This window comes from Cheilinus undulatus, linkage group 20 (genome assembly GCF_018320785.1).
Source record: "Cheilinus undulatus linkage group 20, ASM1832078v1, whole genome shotgun sequence".
In the NCBI taxonomy this organism is placed as follows: Eukaryota; Metazoa; Chordata; class Actinopteri; order Labriformes; family Labridae; genus Cheilinus; species Cheilinus undulatus.
The window spans coordinates 36839890-36857025 of record NC_054884.1 but is presented as its reverse complement, the minus strand read 5'-3'; the positions used below and the strand labels follow the sequence as shown (position 1 = coordinate 36857025).

General features: G+C 39.9%; 1 protein-coding gene across 6 annotated transcripts in view; it reads right to left on the bottom strand.

Moving 5' to 3' along the window:
* zgc:114120 (uncharacterized protein LOC619267 homolog) overlaps positions 1 to 17136 on the bottom strand; it is a 226403-nt gene that overhangs the window by 97935 nt on the left and 111332 nt on the right. For all 6 annotated transcript variants that reach the window (XM_041816471.1, XM_041816472.1, XM_041816475.1 and 3 more), the window contains one exon: positions 4544 to 4570. In XM_041816471.1, coding sequence (XP_041672405.1) covers positions 4544 to 4570 — 27 coding nt within the window. The remainder of the gene's footprint in view (positions 1 to 4543; positions 4571 to 17136) is intronic.

Sequence of the window (17136 nt, the reverse complement as noted above, 5' to 3'; positions counted from 1 at the left end):
CTGTTTGAAAGCTGCAATCCCACTGGTGTGGTCCTAGGCTGATACGAAACAGAGGAAAGGCAACAAACATGCACTTTCTCTCTTCCTCTGTTTATCCCTCCATCTGTAACCAGGCTTGAGCAAAGCGACCTTCTACCATGTAATCCTGGATGGCGCCATTCCCCTTGACGGATAAATAAACTCTAATAAAACTGATGTTATCAAATGACTCTCCAGCGTTGCAGCGATATAGTATTAAAGATAAAGGAAAGACATGGGCTCGCAGTGAATCTAACCCCTATCAGCATCTGACAACCAAAGCAACACACTTGATCCTGGAGTCTAAGAGGAAATTTGTGCCAAATTAAAGAATATTTCCTCCAGTATTTCTAAGAAAAGATGTCCCCAAGTGTTGGAAGGACACACAGACAGACAACCCCAGAAACAAAAAGCCTCTGGTGCAGGCAGTCACCAGTACAGGGTCATAATAACATTTCATCACAATCTGCAGTGAGTGACACATCAGTCCCCATCTGTCATAAAGGGATGAAACATAAGCTGTGATCCTTTGAGCTGCTTACTTTGTATTGATCAAACAATTTTTTCCCCCAAACCAGTGTCGGAAAATCAAGTTTTAACAACCAGCAAAGCAGTTACACTCTTACCTTTGGTGTTGAAAAATGAAGTACAAAAAGCTGCAGTTATTCAAGTGTCCACCTGAGACTGGCTACAAAAGCAAAGGGAATATTCATTGGATTCAATATTAAAATGCAGATTTTACAAATTAACAGCCTGGTACTATCGTGGCCACTGAAGTTTGTCTTTAGTGTTAAAATTGTACAGGAGCTGAATTTGATCATAACTCAACCTTTCTGATTATACAAAGGCTGTAAGTTTTGCATAAATTCAAATAATACAATACAATCAATACAATCAATCAATACAGTCTCTCTGGACTTATGAAAAGTTAGTTTTGAGACAGCATCTTAAACACAGAAACACCATTAATGGGCTTCAAGATGCCTTTTCAGAGTCCAGTGGAGTCCAGACTCTGTTCTCCCCTATGACTGTAACCATGTTTTTTGCCTCGTCTACTGCATGGCCCTGACACAAATGAGGAAATTCTCAATTTCAGTCCAGTCTGCAAAGCTCTTGTTAGCTAAAATGTTATTCTAAAGACCAGAAACTAGCAAACTTGCATTGATTTTATACTGCATTGATGAAATAAGCCAGAAGAAGCTCCAGAGGCAATATCACTTTTGTACTTTAACACTGTTTTCCTTAATGGCACAATATTAGTGCACTTGGGTATAATTTCACATGTCATTGGAGAATCACAGGGGGCCGGGTGTGTACACAAAAAAGACAACTTTAGCATGTAAAAGCAGTCAATGAAGGGATGTGAGCTCAGAATGAAACTGACCCCCAGCCTTTGACTACTCTTCATCAGCTGATCCTTGATGCTATACCGACATTTGTACCACATTTCAAGTTATTATCAACAGGTTAGGGCAAGAAAATGTGTTCACCAGAGCTGGAAGGACACACAGATACACAGACCTATAAACATTATGCCAATGAAACAACAAAGCCTGGAAGGAGCTCCAACACAGTAACATATGTAGCTCCACTGTTTTGCATAAAGATGCACCACTTGTGAAAATCAGGGCCATACTGATGTTTACACTGCTGCAACCAAATGTCAGTTCTGATTATTTTTTTTGTCATCACTTCTTTAGGAGTAATTCCAACATCCTTTTCTGTGCTTGACATCGAAAACAAACCTGAGTAAGTTCAACAGATGACTTCCTCTGCCCAGAAATAAACCTCCTCTCTGAGTCAGCAGTCAGGGGTACTAGATGTCATAATAAAACTGAACGGATGCAACACATTAACATCATCTGCAGACATCAGTTCATGCCTCATTGTTTGGCATGAACACCCTGTTTACATTTTGTATTAGCAATGTGTTTTAGGCATTTGGATACCAGAAGATTTAGTACTTCAGTATGTGCATTCATATTACGTCTTAACAATGCATCTTCAATGATGACCTGATATCAGAACTCACTTGCCTGCCTGACTCAATAGCCCACACATCAGTGGCTTGGTATACCGACATGCTGTGTGCTGTAAAGCTTTTCTCCCTCATTTTGTCCTAGACATGCTTTATAAGAACACAGTGACATACAGTTTAAAAAACAGATCTCATTTCAACACGCTGAGTTTTGCAGCACAGTCATCACTAATTTAAATGTGTGTGTTGTGTTGTAGTGTGTGTGTGTGTGGGGTGTGTGTGTGGGGGTGTGTGTGTGTGGGTGTGTGTGTGGGGGGTGTGTGTGTTTGTGGGGGCGTTGGTGAGACCGTAGTGTAGCAGAGTTACAACAGGCAACAGCTCAGTCTGAGTTGGCAGCCGAGAGGAGGATCAGGAGAGCAGGGCGGATCTTTCTTCCAAACGGGGAGGGCCAAATAAACCTGGGGGTGGGGCTAACTCCCCACATGACAGTATGAGGGGAAAATCTGAGAACAGCTTGTTTCAGCAGACATTTTCTGAAGGGTGAAGAAAGAGAAGGGGTGAGGGAATGGGTTTTTCTGATTCTTGGGGGGATTTTGGACAGGACAGGGGCACATATTTTTGTTAGAAAAGCCTGAAAAATTGTACTTTGCATAACATGTGACCTTTAAATTGTGTGTTTCACGGACTGAAGTTTTAAGTCAGAATTACATTTATATATGGGTACTGATATTGGTATCAGCTTAAGTAATTTTGTAAAAATCAGCACTTTGAATATCTGCAAAAATACAATATCATCCTTAAAAAGGTGTGCTCTTTCTTCTCCAAGATTGATGTCTGTAACAACTGCAACATACAGCGAGTGTTTTTGCTTCATAGAGTGCCTCTGTTGGCCCTATCTGGGCCTTTAATCAATGCTATGTACTTTGTTTGTCTGTCTTGGTTCGTCTGTAACCCAGCGCTGAAGCAATTCATCTTATAAAGGCATAAACAACAGTTTTAAGGTGTTTTTTATACTCAAGACTCTTCTATGTCCATAATCAGTTAAAGATCCAAGCTGTGGCATTAAGATCAGAAAAGCTGTAAACTGCTACTGCCCAAACTACAATGATTGATTGATTGTACTATATTTACGTGTCATGCACGAAAAGTGCCCAACCCTCATGGGTTTATAAGACACCAGAAATACAGTTGTAGTGTTTTACGAAAGAAAAATTGATAACAATTACAAAGCTGCATGATCTTTTCCCAGCTCAGCAGTAAACAACACACTCTGCCTTTTCTCCCAGGCTTTGCAGATAAAGATAGAGGTTTAGTTTTTCATAGTCATCAAACCAGAGAAATTCGGCATTAATCAAGGACATTTTTCTAAAAAGTAAATCCCTTAAGTCATCATAAATTGGACAGTTAAACAGAAAATGAATCTCGTTCTCAGTTTCACCAAAGTTACACAACAAACAGCTATATCAATTCAGTGGTAAACATGCTACTTCTGTCAAGTTCTTCACAATAAAAGTCAAGTTCAGACTTATGGGCTCAACAGAGTTATAATTTGCCTTTAATTGGAAGGGAAATTGTTCGCCCTGGAGCATTGTGAGTGTCCACACAAGGGTTAAGGATTATCACTTGGTATCCAAATGCCAAAATGGACAAAGATCCCTTAAAGTAGAGTATATGCTTGTGAGTGGGGCCAATATTACTGTTAAGCCCATGCATTGGTGCATCCCTGTTTTTTGCACCCTATACTTTTACACTGAACCCTATGATGGCATAAAACTGGTGGACTTGGGCATGACTTTACTCACCATTAAGTTGCAAAATCAGCAGGATCAGCCAGGTCTGATCTTCAACACATTTGCTCCTGTTGTGATTTTATTACTACCTCTGATGTTGACTCAGCTTAACAACAACTTCACCCAACCATAGCATTTTACATTAAAGACAAAGTGTGAGAGACGTATAGTCCTGCCCTGAACAGGCAATCTACCCTGAGATTATTTAAATCACAGGAGTAACTGTCACAGATGTGGGCAGACATCCTCAGAGCTGTATGAGCAGGAGCAGAATATGAGCTCAAACCTGCCGCTCTCATGCTAAACTAGATCACACGTCGTACTTAACACAGCAGCTGGACAATTTCACCTCCCTTTGCAGAACAAGTGCCCATTTGGTTTGATAATTACAATAACTATACTTCAACTAGCTCATTACAAAGTGGCACTGCTGAGTAAGAAGTGCTCATTTGGACAAAAGTCTAAAGTGAATGGCTCAAATTAAACACGGCACATGAGACTCAGGAACGTTTTCTCCAGTAATCAGTCTCAGTTTAAGAGTTGTGTTCTTGCCGAGACAAAAATGTCACACTATACAGAGTGGGAGCGAGTTTAGTGAGTTTAAAGACGAGTGTGAAAACATGTGACCAACAGTGAACGCAATGGAGAAAAAGGCAAGCAGGCATGCAAAGACACAAAGGAAAGTTATCCTATTAGAGACAAATCCACACAGAGGGACAGATTTACGCTGAAACACAAACACAATATTGGCACTGACCTTGAAGCTCCAGTAGTTTGGTTGTTGCTATGGGGGAAAGAGAAACAAAGAGTAAAGGAGACAGAAGAGAGACAGGGAGGGGAAGAGAGGAGAGAGAGAACCGAGTGAGACATTTTCTTGTTTTGAAAGCTGCTGAATTAAAGACGCAGCAAAAGAACGGCTAAAGTGAGAGAAAAGACTGACAGACGAGTTTCTTCACTCCATTTGTGACACCAGAAAGTGTTGCTAATGAAGCTTTGAAGGTTCACTGGTACATTATTTATGCAGAAAAAAATGGTATGATCTTAAATGTCTTACCACTTTGCATAAATTACCACAAATGGTTGAAAATCTACAGCAAACAAACCAATAAACATCCTATTTTTCGTACATTAGGCCTGATGTGACATGACGAGCTAATTATGATGATGATAGCCAGATTAACTTGCGTTGTCCTTCACTGCCATCATAATAGGACTTTAATTGCTTGTAATTGCCTCTCAGCAATTAATCAAATGTTTACAGTGACTTCACACGCACTAATAATGTAGACCCAGCAGCTCCTAAATGCTACCCCTCACTCTTCCTATGCAGAGTCGGCTGGCAAGGACCCAGGAGCAGGATTAAAGCAGAGCACAGACAGTGGATTAAGAAGCTGCCATTTTTACTTTATCAAGGAAGGAGCCAACATTCAGGTCTACGTCCTCCTGATTCTCCATAAAACAGGGACTGAGGATGCATTTGCTCAGCTATGACATTTAGTTTATGAAGAGTAATTGAGTTAAGGTGTTCATGTGTGCTTTGTTTCAAAAATAAGTCCTCATTCCATTTAAGATTTCTCTTTTTTAAAGCTTAGTAGGCAGCAATTGATTTGTTCTGAACTTTCCTAACACCAATCATGGCTAAAAATAAACTCTGAAAACCTGATAATCTGAGTTGTCTTCCTGCTCTAAGTCCTCTAATTGCATGTGCATTCATTAGGATTTAAATGTTTTTTATTTTTTTTTAAAAAGGAACAAAATGTGTGCATCTCTTTAAAACAGCCCTTTTTTGAGCTTAGACCCAGTCCTTGTTATACCCAAAACTTTTGAAATCTCATGAAAAGTGTTTATAAAAACATCTTCATGTACCAGTCCATCCATCCATCCGTTCATTACACATCTTTTCTTTTTGGGGCTGGTGGGTGCTGGAGCCAGTGTCAGACATCACTGGGAAAGAGGGGGGGTACACCCTGGACCAGTCACCAGTTAATCACAGACAATCATCCAGGAATGCTCACACTCACACCTATGGAGGATTTCAAGTAGAGCATGTTTTTAGACTGTGGGAGGAAGCCAGAGTACCTGGAGACAACTCATGCATGTAAATACTGTAAGTATTTCAGATGTAAGGGACTATTTTCTACAGTGGATTGATCCAATTTTGGAGCATTAGTGAGTACTTGGGGCTGCAGGGTGTTACATTTGTTAAAGAGTCAAAACTAACCAGAGTAACTAACCAGAGGCAAACAGTGTACAAATCCAGGTGTTCTCTGACCCATTTATGGATGGATGAATCAGCCAGTCAATAAGTAGATAGACTGGTCAGTTAATAGGTAGAAAGGTAATTAGTTGATTAGTTGATAGCTAGGTGGGTCCATAAGTAAGCTGGTTGATTAGGTCAGGTTAGTTTGCTGACATGTCAGTGGTACAGTGGGGGTCGTTTGGCAGGTAGGCATTTTGAAGTCGTTGCATGCCAAGAGTACAAGAATACTTTAATTGAGAGACGTCAGACAAATCTGGTAAAAAATAAGTGGTATGGCAGGGCAAATCTATGCACACCAAAGTCCTCCAAGCAGTCAGCCCAGGTTCAAGTTCGACCAGCTGCTCTTTTCCCCTATGTCATTTCCAACTCCATTTCCCCAAATTCTTTAACTTCTGTTGTCTTATCAAATAAAGGCATACGGCCCTCAAAAATCTTTAACACAAAGCTTTCCAATGAGTAGACATTTTGAGCAGCAACTCATTCAGGAGATGGACCAAATTTCAGCGTGTTTGGTTTTTATTGCACGGGGGGCACATGGTCTGATCCGCTGCTCTTGATTGATTCGATTGACTTCAGGCATGTTCTGAAAATGTGGTAGTACAACAACGTACTTTCCCACAATAAGAGTCATAAGACTAGAGGAGCTGATTCCTCTGCTTCATGGGTTTGTTTTCCTGATTGCTCCTGCACAAACTAGCCAACAAATGCAATCCAATGCAACATCTCTGACAAAAACTTCATTTTAACAAGGTGTCTGCATTTCCAGTTTTTACACCTCAGTCCAGGTGATAGCTGAGGCCAGAGGCTCTGTGTTTGCAGGATGTCAATCTGTGCATCCAGCTGGGCCTTGTGATGGGGTTTCATCAAACTGTACAAATGTTCACCCTGACCCAAGCATTGGATTTCAAAGGTCAAAGATCAAGGTCATTGGGCCCAACTCTTATCTCTAGTTTTCTTGGTCATTATTGTGAAAAGGATATCATAAGAACACTTTTAGGGATTAGCGACTAAAAACTTGGAGTCATGTTATCACCAGGTGGTAGGTCAAGTTGTTGACACAATAGTGGTAACTGCACCTTCTATTTACTACTGAAGTCATAGTGGTGGGGTCGACGTGAATGACATTTTTCTTCAGTGGTCATAATATTCATGTACATTAAGTGCTCTGGAATAGTCTCTGGTCTTCTGACATATAAATGTCTTCTAATATAAGACAATATTAACTTAATCATTCTTAAGTTTCAACACTTTCAAACACTTCTTCCATTAACAGATATTCAAGCTTTGCTAAATTGTATGTTTTCAACACAGATAAAAGTCAATCAGCCTCCACTGAGATCATGATGCTTCTCTTTTAGCTTGTGACCTGAATGATTTTGCATAAATTTTTCGCTTAGTTATCCAGTTATCCGCATCAATGATCAATTATCTGCTCATGAATTATTGTGTTGTAAATGCTCCCCTCTCAGCAGCAACATGGAGCCCTTCTGACACAATCCCTAATTTACACAAAGGCATCAATTATCTGCGACAGTAGGCGGTTAAAAAGATAGAGGAAGGTAATGCTTTTGATTGGCCAATTAAGAAGAATTTTAATGTTCTGGTGAACAAAGAATCTGGATGATTGATCTCAACACTTTCAATATTCCAAACATTCCCATACTCCTAGTTTTGTGTTGGAAAATTTGATTCCAACATCTTTGGGATTCACTCAAATCTCAAAGCAGAAAAATCATGTGTGACTGCTCATAAAACCAAGCGGTTGCTGCAAAAGACCTCCCTGATCCTTGAATACTATTTAACATCCTGAACTCTTTGTCCCTTTCAGGTTTGTATTTTGCCTTTTTGTAACCCACTCAAGGTTTAGTCACCTGAATGAAAGGTATCGGTACAGCAAGAGTATTTTCTGAACAATTTCTACTCTCGACTCAAACTGAGAAGTGATGAATGCGTTGAAAACAGCCTCACAGGATCTTTGGAGCAACTATTCATGTTTTTACACCAATGAAAGCGAAAGCAGTACAAAAGACATAATTGACGGCTGTCCTCCAACAGAAGTGACATAATGTCACTTTGTCAATGTCTATGCTGACGACTCTTTGGCATTTAAAAATAAAAGTGCAGCATAAAAGGCAATGGTATAGATCAATGTTTTGACTTTCTATCTGCGGGCAGTTTCAGCATAGCTGTACATTGCCCTGAACTTTCAAACAAAATAGCAATAAACAGGGAGCTGCTAACAGCTAGGTGAAATGATTAAGAGGATGAAGAGCCCCCTTCTCTGCTGTTTGGACACATACAGAGGTAGATTATAGAGCCCGATCGATATGGGATTTTTGGGGCCAATGCCGATACCAATATTGGGGGCTAAAAAAAAGCTGATATCTGATATACTGGCTGATAACCGATATATCAGCCGATATATGAAATAAGAACATTGATATACACAGGATATATACTGTACATGAACACATATTCTTATATTTATATTATCTTTGTTTATTTCACAAAAATGCAACTTAGACGACGTCAAAACGCTGTATAATAGTCTTGATAATGGTAGGCATGTGAATTAACAGTTGCGTTTATCATTGTTTATTCTCGACTCCTGCGTCTCCACTCCTCCAAGCAGTAGAGACGCAACTGGTCCACTACAACTCCCACAATGCTTTGCATGTCAAACAAATATGGCTGCCCACTGAAGAAAGTCAAAGTACATGATCCAAAATGATCATCCTGAATCAATCTAAATTGAAATCATTTCATTGCAGATTATTTGATATTGGAGAGTATCACATTGTTATCTGAAGAAAATATATTATATGATATCATGATGAAACTGGGGATTTACACCCCTTCTTCACAACCTCCTCACAGAATGTGTATCATATTTTCTTTTCTGCCTTCCACGATCTGTTTAGTAGTGTCAGTGATGTTGAACACTGACAGCACACAGTGATGTGCTCAGGCAAAGTTCATGTGCCAACAAAACAAATGGGGAAGTAAGACGAGAATGATGAAGGTGGTGCTGTGAGACAGAGGAAAAGTTTGCCGAGCTCAAGCAACTATTTCTCTGCCTTTATGACGTGTCGAGGGACTACCGGCAGACTGAAAAGAGAAATGTTGGTGAGGAATAGCATTTCAAAACCCTGGTGAGTAACTGCTGTTAGCATTAGCAATCTAGCATATCCTCTATGATGATACAGTATGATTATCTTTGACATTCTAGGACAGGGCTAGGAGTCATCTAGCCCTGTCCTGTTTCCTTTAACGTCATCATGATGGTAGTAATGACTGATTGGATATCACCAAGTTGTCTGTCAGGTCTATGAATCAAGTACAGTGCTCCACCTAGGTCTTGAAACAAACATCAGACTATTCATTCAGGATCATTATAACACCTGCTCCTCACCTGGTGTCTCCACCCAAAGATCTCCATCCACAGCCATACAAGCTCAAACATCCCACAGAAGAAAGGGGGAAAAGGAGAGCTCAATATGCATTTAAAAAGACATACACCCAAAGTAAACAGTCTTTATGGCTGGTTTATACAGACCAAAAACCTTCTCTGGTTCTTGATCCATAAAGCAAAGCACGGCACTGATGCTTCATCTAGACCACAGGGCAAAGCCTGTTGAGCTGCATTTCTTTGAGGATTTTCTGCAGTCATCACATCAGAGTCAACATGTTAAAAGAGCAGGACGGTTTCAATAGTTCTCTTCTTATTTGCATCTCAGTACCTCACACATTCAAAATGTGTCATGTTTACTATTTCTGAACTTCCTTTAAATCTCAGCACCTCTGTGGCTGCCAAAGCATGAAGTCTACACATCTGCAAAAACAAACCATTTTCAACAGCTCTGTTGGAGGTGAGACTGTGTAGATGTGACACAGATCCTGTCACTGCATCAATTGTAACTCTGACTTTCACTTTCTAGAAACTTCAGCGACTTGAGTATCAGAGCACAGGTGTTTTAATTTCTGAGTCTTACCAACATCACATATGCTGAGGGCTTTCAAAAGGAACTAATTCCTTTAATAAATAAACTGAAGTGTAGGTGGAACTTATTTCATGTTTGAGCAGCTGCTCTGGATTCCAAATATTTTCTCTGATGGAAGCTTTTTGAAATCCATCTCACTTTATTTCTGAATAAATCATGAAGGAAGTGGGATTAAAGAATCAGGGTTTGGGAAATAAAGACCAACAGGCCTGTGGGGTGCTCTGACCCAGATTTCAGAGCTCCGTGTAGTTTGGAGGCCTCTGTTTAAGCCTCATGACCAAAACAACACGAACAGAAGTGATGCCACTCTGCCTGAGTCAGCTGCAGCTTTACCACAACAAAACAAGACAATTAAGATTTTCCTTTCCCATTTTATTAAACATTTATGAAGTCTGCATGGCCAGACACTGAGTCCTGAATGATACCACTAGCCTGCCTCTCCTTAAACACTTCTTTTTTATGTTCAGGCACATTGCAAGGGGTGACTAAAATAAAACTGCACCAGTGATCATATTTACTGGAGTGTCTCACTCAGGTCTAGAGGATATGTGTGACAAAATTTAATGAAGCATATGCAGTTTTATTTGTCTCAGACTCTTATGGAGAGGAGCTTGAGCCTTTAAGAATTTCTACAACCAGCAAGGTCAATGTTTTATTATAGCTGGGACTTTTATTAGTTCGTACTGACCAAATTTAACAGGGAAAAGGAAGGACAAACGGACTGAATTCATCCTCAAGGAGGATGAAGAGTAAGCACTAGTGTCCCAGATCCACCTCCCTACATGCAAACACTTATCACCTGCCATACCAACATGAAGACATCCTAACCTACAAAATAGTCACTGAAGCCTGACCAGCATCCCCATAAGAGCCAGGCTCCATACAAACTTAACTTTCAACATGGCCCCTAGTTAACTCCATAAACAAAATATAGCTGATGTTGTTACCAATCTTACACCAGTAAACTATGAAAAACTATTACTAATCAGTGAGTTTTCTATCTTTTCATCCGCTTCTTTTACTTATTTACTTTCATAATAGTGAATAGTACTTTCACAATAGTGAAACGAGCTCATAAAGCTATGCAATGATTTGACCTTTGCCCCATATTCGTAGGAGGGTGATATGATTGAGGAGGAGGTTCATACGAACCACATCAATGCTCTTCAGGAACAGTCAGTGAAGTGCACTTTAGCTGAACTCTGGAATAAAATGATGATTTTCTGTGCTGAACCAGACAGTCACAATCAATGGTCAGAAGAAACTGCTGAGAACTTAAAGCACTTTCCTTGGATTCAACTTTGTTTTTCTGTTCATGTTGTTTTTGAAATTAGAAAACAAGGTGAATTCTGCAAAAAAGATTTTGCAAGGCTGCTTACTGAAACCCAAGTTTTCTACAGTATATACCTTTTTAAATGTAAATAAACATACAGTATAAGAAAAGCTACAGAGGGAGGAATATGTGACTTTCTGTTCCTTGCACTAAACACAAACAGGCGTATGAGTGAAGGCCTGTGGAAGTGTAGCTTTAACAGTTAGTTCTGAATGGGCGTTTCCCTGAAAATCTGAAAGCAGCAGTTCTTGGGTCCTTCTTAGGAGCAGCCATGGACTCACTAAATCAGTTGGCAGTGTTTTGGGGGGCTCTTTGTCAGAGAGAAGCCATCATAGGCCCCGATTCTACAGAGGATCCCATCAGTGGTCATCATTTATCCTCACCTGACTGATGGGGTATGCCTCTGAGTACAGACAGTGATGCTGAAGGTTGGCACTGAACAACTTCCAGGTAAGATCCTTTTTCTGTAAAGCATTTACACATGAAAACTAAATGTTGTTTCATGGTCCAAAGTGTGCTGGCAAAGCGCTGTTCATCTCTGAGTATCAGTTCAACAGTGACTTTCCTTGGGCAAGCTTCAGCAGTATGAGCCCAAAAAAGAAGATATTCATCACAAATGACTCCATTTCAACACTTTAATTCACCCACCAGTTTGGCTGGAAGGTGCAGCTAATAGTGGCATCAGATTTAATTATGCACTCTAAAACTAAACACATATCTAGACCAATGATGACAGGGTCTTTTTAAGATAACTTTTGGGTTTTTGCTTTTATTCTCAGTGCCAGGATTAGAATTCAATCCTTCTACCAGGGCAGCCTCTGAATACGGGCACCTGCTCTGACAATGGAGCTAAACTGGTGCTTAAAATCAGGGCTGAATCTATTTTAAAAATCTATTTCATGTCAAGAAGAATATTGGTGACTGTTTTGATACCAGTTTACTACCCACCAATTAGTGAAGTCAGCTGAATATTGTCACTATATGCTTTAGTTTTATGTGAGTATAACCTGACAGCCTCTATACAACGTTGTTTTCAGTTTTTAGATTGAAATAGTGCTTAACCATGCTGTTCCTATGAGATGCTGCTGGTGTTATCAGTTCATTTGTTTAAATCAAGTTAAAGAGAATTGAGGCAGTCAGGCAGTAGCCATTAAGAACAGCTACAGCAGCTACTAGTGTCTGCGTAACTGTACAGAAAGAGACTTTGACCGGGATTATGTATCTTAACTGATAAAAGATTTGAATTATACGTTTAACTAGTTTGCAATTCTGGTGTGGGCTATCAAAGGGAAAACAGGTAAATGAGTCTGCACACCAGAAGGTGCTCCAAAGGATTATTTAATGAAGATTATCACCACATGTGACATTTCGGGCCTAAGCCCTTCATCAGACAAAAAAAAACAAAACAAAACAAAAAAAAAAACAATCATCTATCAAAGGGTCCAGCTAATGGCACACGGTCCAGTGGCATTTCTTATTGGTCTGCATAGCTGACCTGAGCCTACTCAGAAGTCAAAAAGCCTGACATGCATCTCCTCAAAAATGTTAAGATGGGTCATAATGAAGAAGACTGCAATTGCTGTCATTGGTCCACTTGGCAGCACAGGGTGACTGCCAGTTTTCCAAGCAGTGCTTACAGGCATATTGTGTGCACTGCAAAATGGTATACGTGACTACAGACAACCAGGGGCTGTTTCAAGAATTTGGAAGACAAAGGCAAAGACCGAAATAATATCTAATCTGCTCCAGTCCATATAAAGACATTTGGGCTCTCTGAAGGACTCTACCAGAAACTTATAAGGATAAACTCTATTTTGATGCAATTCAATTCACTCTGGGTCCCTTATTTAAATTTATAATACATGTCTGAATCATTAAACATAATTTCCGACATCTACTTCATATCTGATGCATATCTATAATGTCTTAACCCTCAAGCTCCTTGGAGCATGAAGGCATTTGCCTACCTTTACCTGATGGTAAAACTGTCTATGCCGACGACAAACCAATTCATTGAGTCTGCTTGCTGACATCTGAAAATGTATGAAAATTAAAATCTATAAAGTGCATCTTACATTTCATTCCTCCTTATGTAATAACACATGGTTTGGAATAACAATGAAGAATCCTTGAATGCCTCTTATCCTATCAGAACATGAAACACAAGCAGCTGATGCTTGATCAGCTTCAACATAATACCCAAAAAAACCCCCCAATGAAACCAGGAACTGGTGATATAAACCAGCATAGAAATCGCACTCCCAACTAGCATTTATCCAGGGCATTGCAGAGCGATGCAGACACACCACTGCACAAGAATGAAGCGCGCACAGCGCCGTAGGCAACTAAAGCATAGCTACAGCGTAGACTTGATGCTGAAGTATAAACCAGGCTTCATGTCCTACACTGTCATGCTGTCAGAAAGTTTCTTTGTTTTTTTAAAACTGAACCTCTCACCTTTGCAGACTGATCTTTAGCAGACCGATCATTTGCCTCATGTAATCAAGTTTTCAGCTAATAAATTCACAGCCAAGCTGATTTCTCAGCAGTTTACTTTCACCATCTTTGCAAGGATATAAAACTGTTGTCAGGGAGATTTTTCATCAGCATTAAAAAGCTGTCTAACCCCCAGCCGACTTCATCCTCACAACTTTGAAGCACTTTCATGTGCTTGCTTCACATTTAGAACAATGACAACTGTGAAATAGGTGTTAATATTATCAGCCTGCTCACAGGTGCTTGTCAGAATTATTGTCACAAACAAACAGCTGATAATGTGAAGTCAAGCACCCATTGTGTTCTAATCCCTCATATATCTCACAGAGCTGTGCACTGTTTAATCACCAACTCGCTTGGTTTATCCACCTTAAATGAAAGCGACGAAAATCTACCTGCCAAGTCACTCCACAAATAATTTAATGCACCAACAAGCGTACATTTTTTGGAACATAAAACCTGTCTCCTCTAACACAAACAGGCCCCCTATGTGCTGTGACTCAGTGATTACTGCCTGCGATATTTCTCAATCACTTGAGCTGAAATCCTGAGGCGCTCGTATGCAAGGGGACAGACAGACAGAGCTTAGAGAGCGATGGGAAGGAGAGACAGAAAAGAAAAAGCTAAAAGAGGGATGAGCACAGAGAGAGAGACACAGAGAGAGAGAGAGACATGCGCGCCTGACCTGCATGACAAGTAGCCATTTTTGTACCCACCCTCTTTTTTTCCGCTCACTCACAGTTCGCCATGCTCTTTCTCTCCAGCCTCAAAACACACAACACAACACATGTGCACCCAAATACTTCTGTTACGCATGAACACTAGGGATAGGCAGCACGGACCAAATATCATACTGCATTGTTTTTATCTGGCATACATGTCTGCCACAAGTCTAAAAATACCTGAGAAGGTATTTATGTCAGACAGAAACTTCAAGGTGTAAAAAAAGAACAATCAATCAACAGATATGAAGTGAGTTTGTTTTACAACATAGTTATCCATTTCTGAAACCAGAATCAGGAGGAGTTACTTGGTTCAGCCATGTCCAGATCAAATTCACATAGGTCAAATATCAATTTCACACACAGCAAGCTGCAGAATGTCGGCACTCGTTCTTCCATTTTCTCCCACTCATCCAGGGCCAGGCTGCACTGGCAACAGGCTAAGCAAGTCTACTCAGATGTCCCTCTACTCAGCAACATTTTCCAACTCCTCCTGAGGAATCCTGAGGCATTCCCAGGCCAGATGGGATACATAATCCCTTCAGCAAGTTCTGAGTCTGCCTCAGGGTCTCCTCTCAGTTGGGCATGCCCTGCAGACCTCCAGAGGGAGGCCACCAGGAGGCATCATGAGGCCTGGGCCACATCAGCTGGCTCATTCTGATAAAAAGGAGCAGCGGCTCTACACCAAGCAAACTCCAAATGTCTGAGCTCCTTGCCCAGTCTCCATGGCTGAACCTGGACCTCCTTCATGGGAGACAGATTCCTACTGCTTGTATCCAGAATCTCATTCTTTTCCTCACTACCCAGACAGAAACATGTCGATACACAGTAAGGTAACTCTGTTTCTACGAAATGTCGATTTGGTTTACACTGAGTGAGTCAGCCTCCATTCACTCACAGTCAGTACCACAGGACAGGGCAGTGACCATAGCGCTCAAAACTGAAAAGAGGGTAACCTTGAGTAAAAACAAGGTACAAAGGTGCCAGTAATAACAAGATCAGAAGACAAAAAAGCAAAATAAGATCTAAAAACCAGTCTTCATTTTATCGACTAAAACTGTGACTAAAAATGGTCATTGACTACCTTTTCTTCCATGTCAAAGACTAAGACTACCAAAAAATACATCTTTGATGCCTAAAACTGATGAAAAGTAAGTTTAGTCTAAGGTGTCTAAACAAAGTCTAAAATGTGAGAGAGTTTTTGTTGGGCATTTAAAATCCAGGATATTTCCCCAATGCAGATAAATCTGTCAAACACAACAGATCTGCAGCTCTGTTACCTCTCAGCTGTTGAAAGCAGGGATCTCAAGTTTTGCAGGGTGCATAGAACACAAGAGAATAAACGTTTTAACCAAAAGAAGATTTTATCCTTAAGACTTTGACTATTTTAAAACAGCTGTCAGAATTAACACTGCTGAAAAGTTCAACAAATAGTTAATATAAAACACAAAGTTTTCTCCTACATCGACAGAGCTGTACTACTATTCCTTATCTCCCTGATGGTTGCTGGTACAAATCTATTCTTATATTGCTAGATTTGCAGCCTGGTACTTCATATCTCTGTCCAGTGAAAAGAAGCTGCAATTCACTCTGTAAAGTGTGGGAGTCCTCTCTCTAAACCAACCCAGCTCTTCTCTGACTGTCTGGTATAAAGAGACTGTGAATGTGAAGGTAAAAATAATCCATTGACTTGTGAAGAAAAATAAAAATAGAATTTCCAATCTGTGTACCATTATTAAGTTGATATCTGACTGATAATTAAATAAAAAATAAATGAAAAACTGCTGTTTATTCATTTAATCAAATTATGAAAACACAGCTCATTTTTGTTTCTGAAACAAAACTCAGTGCAGGTGTTGTGCTCAGAAAAGCACCCTGAGAATCACATGCCCATCACTGAGGAGCTCATGCTTGCAGTCATGATAGGCGGAGCACAAACACCAAAGGACGAACAGCTTCACCGGCACTTGTGCTCCATATGTCATTACAGTAAGCATGAGCTCCTCAGTGACGGGCACTGGATTCTCAGGACACTTTTCTGAACACAACACCTGCACCCAATTACGCTAATAGATAATGAAATCAATTAACTGCTCGTGAACCCTGTTTTCATATTGGTTTCTTTTATCCCAGCATAAATATCAAATATTTAAAAACATATAGAATTCCCTGTTTATTTGGTTTTACTTCAGAAGTAAACCATGAAAAAGTGCATTTTTTTTCATTATTTGATTTGGTTTTAGAAAAAGATAAATGAAAAATGAGCAGTGTTTCATTCATTTGTGATCCAATTATCAACCAAATATCAAATAAAGACATAATACGTGGATTATTTCCTACTAGGCTGAAGCATTTTAAATAGTCCATCTTGTGTTTTTACTAAGGCTATGAAGATTAATTGCATTAATCATGTTTAACAGAATTCCATAATAAATGCATTCACTTCCTAAATCTTTATCAATCTTATGCTTTATCGTGCAGGGATGCACAATTTTGGATTCTTGCTGATGTTCAATATGCCAGTATTTACAAAATAAT